We start from the raw sequence: 4938 nt of genomic DNA, 5'->3' as shown, positions 1-4938 counted from the left end.
ACCTCTAGATAATAAAGCTCTTATGCAAAATATGTTAAGCCTTTAGCCCTTAATTCTGAAATGATTAAAACTTTCTCATGCAAGGCAAACTCTGGACTTCAGTTTTGACCTCTCCTGTATTATTAGTGTTGGCTTTGTCTTAGATTGTCTCCACTCTGGGTCCATCCCAGTGACTGAGTGCGGCTCAATGTCTGATGCATCAGTAGCAATCTTCTCAAGCTGAGGATGTGTTCCGAGTGCTGCTGCTAACAGCTGTGATTGTTGTTTGTAATTATCTCTATTTTCCTCGTAGGTGGTCTCTTGCTGCGACAGCTCCTGAGCAATCATCTGCAATGTTGACTTCTCAAAGCTGTGATACTCAGGACAGACCTGCCTCCCACTTTATCCATCCCCATTAGGAAAAAACCCAAATGCTTAATGACTACAAATGTCAAATGTACACTGTTTGAAGCTGCTCCCGATGCGCTATGTGAAATGGAGAATGTTGGTTATTACCTAGAAATTGAAATAAAATCAATCTTTGAATTAAATTGAGGAAGACTGAGGCTAGGATGACAAGTTATATCTTGACTGAAACTTCTGATAGCTGAAGATTGTGACTCTGTATCTAACCAAAGCAGAAAGCAGTTAATTATTCATTAGCCATGTCTACCCTCAGTGCATGGGTGGGGATTCAAATCTATTCATTTGGGCGAAGGGATTCCGAACAAATCTGACTGTCATCAAGAGTTATTTTATTATCTGTGTAGAAAATGGTGTTTTTTGTTGTTGTTGTTGTTGTTTTAAGTTAATGGCTTTGGCCGCACATTTTTAGTCTGTCACAGGACAATAGCAATGGTGAAAACACTGACAATACAGTTCATGGTTCGGTTCTCCCATCTCACGGTACAGGTTCCATCAGATGTAGTATCCCAAAAACACAAGCTGGCTGTGTGAAAGCCATAGGCACTCCTCTGGACCACTGCACAGGTCACAATATATTTATAAGCTTTTCCCAACTTAACCACATGTGTCAAGGATTGTTCCACTATGTTTGCTGTCCATTGGTTGATGTTGTTCTGGTCATAATCTTCACCACCCAAGACCCCATCTATACACTCTTTAACGATATTGTGTGCTTCATCAGCATTGAAGCCAACCTCGTGGCAGTGGCAGTGGTACTCAAAAAAAAAAAAAAAAAAAAAAAAAAAGACTTTTAAAATCCATCAGTAAGTAGGTATTATATGGCAGGTATAGGCCAGTTTTAAAATATTCAAGGAGGGTCATTCAGTTAACATTTGAAATAGATTAAAGAGGAATCCACACTCAGGAAGTACACTTAAGCACTTCAAATATTTTATCAAAATCTTCACAAGAAGTTTTGTTAATCACAGAGAAATCTTAGCAGTAAATTTTCATTGCTAAAATGAATGGTTTTTGAAACACATGGTTGGCTAGAGAGTATGTGAGACTAAAGGAAGATAGCATCAAAATTCAACAAGCCCAAACTGGGAATCACTTGAGATCCAACACTCTAAGGGCCTTGGCCCACTCTATCTTGGGGACAACTCTCATTTGACCCCAGTAAGTGCTGGCTGACGCTGCCATCAAAATATTCTTGCATTGGCTTCAGGTTAAATCTTTCATGTAAGCTACCTGTCAAAGTGGCTGAGGACAGAGAGATGAATGTTCCAGAGGAAACAAGAGCAGATTCTATGACTGTTCCAGTTCACTAATAAATGTACATTAGGCAGAAATGGGGGTTAGCTAAGACTTGCTTTCATCATAAAATATCACCTGGTAACATGAAGGCAGCCTCCTCCCATGTTTCCCTATTTATCTGATGTGACATTGTTGACCAGCCAAATTGGCTTAGATTAGTTCACAAAAGTGGTTACTCTTTTGTTTGAGACAGTTATCCCAGCTCCCTACTTTTCTTTGTCCCTTTGTTTCCCCTCAAATACCATTTTATGTGTAGTGTTTTGTTGCAAATTATCTTCTCTTCCACCATCCTTCTTTGTACTTATCCCTTGCTACTTTTTATCCATAGCATTTAATGAAGCATTTTAGAAAAGTTTCAAATGGAATAACAAATTCTCCCACAAATTTAAACTCACAGAACTTAGTTATGAAACTCTGCATAAGTGTCTTGCTATACTAAAGGCACATCCACTCTTTTTTTGCAGGCTGAAAAACCAGTCATCTTCTATTTGTCGGGTACCTAAGTCACTTAAGGAAGAACAAAACACAACATGGGTTCTAGAGCAAGGTTTTTCAAGACCAATTTTGAGCCACTGCCAACTCCAGAGCCCCGCTGGTCACACAAATGAAATGGCAGCCTCCCTTCAGTTTTGCTAGTATGTCAGTAGCTTTTCTGGCTGCATAACAGAATTTCAACCATTTTACTTTATCAATAACATGCAAGACACGAATGAATTCTGCTTTTAAATCTTCTACCTTTGCCTATGAAAGAAGACGTTATTTGTTGTTGGGTAATTATCTGTGATGTTTCATTTGTGCTCAGCCTTCTCCTTGTATTTATCAAGAGTTTCTGGTCCAAGAGGTCCAGTTCAGGGAATGACAAAGGAGTTGATATCAGACTAACCCTCTTACATAAAACAATTAAAACTGTACAAATTATTTAACAACTTTTTGAAAGCAATGGAGGGGGACCAAAAACCAGGCAGAAACTGAAGAAAGGAACTGCACTGAGGGACATCGGTATCTACATGGCTTTTCCTCTAAAGGAGATTCTCACCAGTACATGACAGCCAGGTAGAACCCAAGCAGAAAGCTGCAGGCTTTTGAGGATGAGGGGACACAGGACAGCATTCAATTAAAGTTATACTATTTTGCATAATTATTGAGAAAATTGAAGGTATTTTTAAGTTTGTCATATTAATTGGAGATATTTACTATCCAGAAAGATTTTTTTTAATTTTGGACATGTCTTTCCTTTTGCACAATTGAAGTATTTAAGAAGAATACTGAACATATAATCTATAAATTCAGCTAAGTATATTTGAAGGTATTAAGTTTGAAATGATGCCAAATATTGTTCCCAAAATATTTTAAAATGATGGTTACAAGTTGCTAGACTTAAAAATTCTAATAGTGAGATTTGTAAGCCAAACATAAAAACTCACTCTTCAAGAAGTACTAAGTTTTTGAACTTATAACTTTAATAAATGGAATTCTAATTATTGGAACCAAAAGTTAACCACTACCTAGTGAAAAAAAGAAGAAGAATCCTGAAAAATACTGAAGATCTTACAGTCAGAGACGGGAGCTTAACTACTGGGAGAAGGTGCCAAGGGAGGTTCAAAGTTCAAGCAAATGGGCATGACAGAGGATCTGAAGGAGCTGTGGAGCCAGAGGGAAGAATGCAGGAAGACACCAAATATAGCAAAAACAGGAAGGCTCTTGATGACCACCGAGTCACCCTTTGTTTTAGTCAGGAAATGTGTGTGTGTGTGTGTGTGTATTAGATATAGATACTTAAAAAAACAAAACAAAACTGGGCAGTAACCAGCCCTTTCTTCCTTTTTATGAAGCCAGAACATGTGGAATACTGCAATCACCCAGCTGTAGGGGAACGTTTAAGGCCACAAGGAAAACCTGCACCAGGGTAAATTAATGAACCCTACAGATCCATCATTATTTATTCTTAGAAATCAACTATTTCTGTTCTCCAGCAGAATGTTAACCAGAGTTTGGACAATAAAATGTACGGCAAAGTGATAAAACGAGTTATACCTTCAGGGAGATCTATGCAAGCCATTAGACTGTATTTTCCTTAAAATACCAAGACTCCCAGGGCCAATGCAATGGACACTTATACAGACCATCTTGTCTCTGATGAGCACAACAGCTACTTTTCTTTTACCATGTGATTTCTGACTTCACGTTTTATCCTTAATGCTCCCACACATAGGAATATACACAAGAACCCTAGCACAATTACGTACTTGTTTTAAAACCCACCTTTGGTTATTCTGGGGAGAGTAAGATTTCTTTGTAAAATCACATACTGCAACAGAGTCCTGCCTTAAACTATTTCCATCTCAACTTTGAAATATATTTCTTCACATTAACATTTTTTTTTCTCCAAGGTATATTAAACTTTTCTAAGTATGACAGAAACTCAATGAAAACAGATTTTGATTCACTTTCTTGGATTTACTCACACCTGTATGTACTGCTGGACATCCAAAAACATTGTTGTTAAAGTAATTATGTTTGTGCATATTCTCCTGCATGTGCCATCAAGTAAGCCGAACTTATGGGCTAGAGAGTCACTCAGGCCCATCATTATTATTAGTAATAAAAAATCTAATGATATTAACCGGTGGTTCTCAGACATTTTCCTTCCTGGCACTCCAGGGATATGTGACACATCTCTATCAGTAGCAGGGGCTCACTATGGCTACACTAAGTGTAGGGGTCAAGAGGGATGAATTCTTAAAAAAGCCTAGATGAATTTTTAATATTACCCTTCACCCCCATTCCTCCAGGAATAACTTGTACAAAGGGTAGCTTCATGGTCAAAAAAAAAAAAAAAAAAAAAAAAGCTTCATGCATTTAGGAAGATAAAACTTTAAATAAGCACAAAATGATCCTATTTCACAAACAAATTGCTCTTCTAGCATAATGAGTAAGAGCTTGGACTCGAGTCAGAATGATGGGTTCCCTACCACTTACTTGGGCTGTGGCATTGAGCAAATTCCTAAAACTCCTGTGCCTCGTGCTCATTTTGTAACACAGGATAAACAATAATGTGAGTACCAGCTTAATAGCCCTGTGAGAATTAAATGGGTTGATACTAGCAGAGAAACTGAGACTGCCTGACCAAAAAAGATGAAGAAGCAACAAGAGCAGAATTCAATAAGTGTAAACGGTTACTGTTTTGATAGTGGTTAAAAAAATATTTGGCCCATTTTTAATTATTTTATGTGCTTG

General features: G+C 37.7%; 1 protein-coding gene across 1 annotated transcript; it reads right to left on the bottom strand.

The window, feature by feature from the left end:
• Window positions 1–818: 818 nt before the first annotated feature.
• Window positions 819–4731, bottom strand: LOC113928539 (dynein light chain Tctex-type 3-like). The gene is made up of 2 exons (XM_035727522.1): window positions 4681–4731; window positions 819–1160 (listed from the first exon to the last, which is right to left on the bottom strand). Exons 1-2 carry the CDS (start codon window positions 4729–4731, stop codon window positions 819–821), a joined length of 393 nt encoding a protein of 130 aa, XP_035583415.1.
• Window positions 4732–4938: the final 207 nt, after the last annotated feature.

Source organism: Zalophus californianus, chromosome 5 (genome assembly GCF_009762305.2).
Source record: "Zalophus californianus isolate mZalCal1 chromosome 5, mZalCal1.pri.v2, whole genome shotgun sequence".
Lineage (NCBI taxonomy): Eukaryota > Metazoa > Chordata > Mammalia > Carnivora > Otariidae > Zalophus > Zalophus californianus.
Note: the sequence above shows the minus strand (reverse complement) of the source record. Positions and strands in the feature narration are given on the sequence as shown.

What these genes read in the sequence shown, in the direction of transcription:
- LOC113928539 (XM_035727522.1), bottom strand. Translation starts at nt 4,731, where the DNA reads ATGAGCACGAGGCACAGGAGTTTTAGGAATTTGCTCAATGCCACAGCC. An exon ending in TGCTCAATGCCACAGCCCAA is followed by an intron (nt 1,161 to 4,680) that starts GTAAGTGGTAGG and finishes TTTTTTTTTGAG; the next exon opens with TACCACTGCCACTGCCACGA.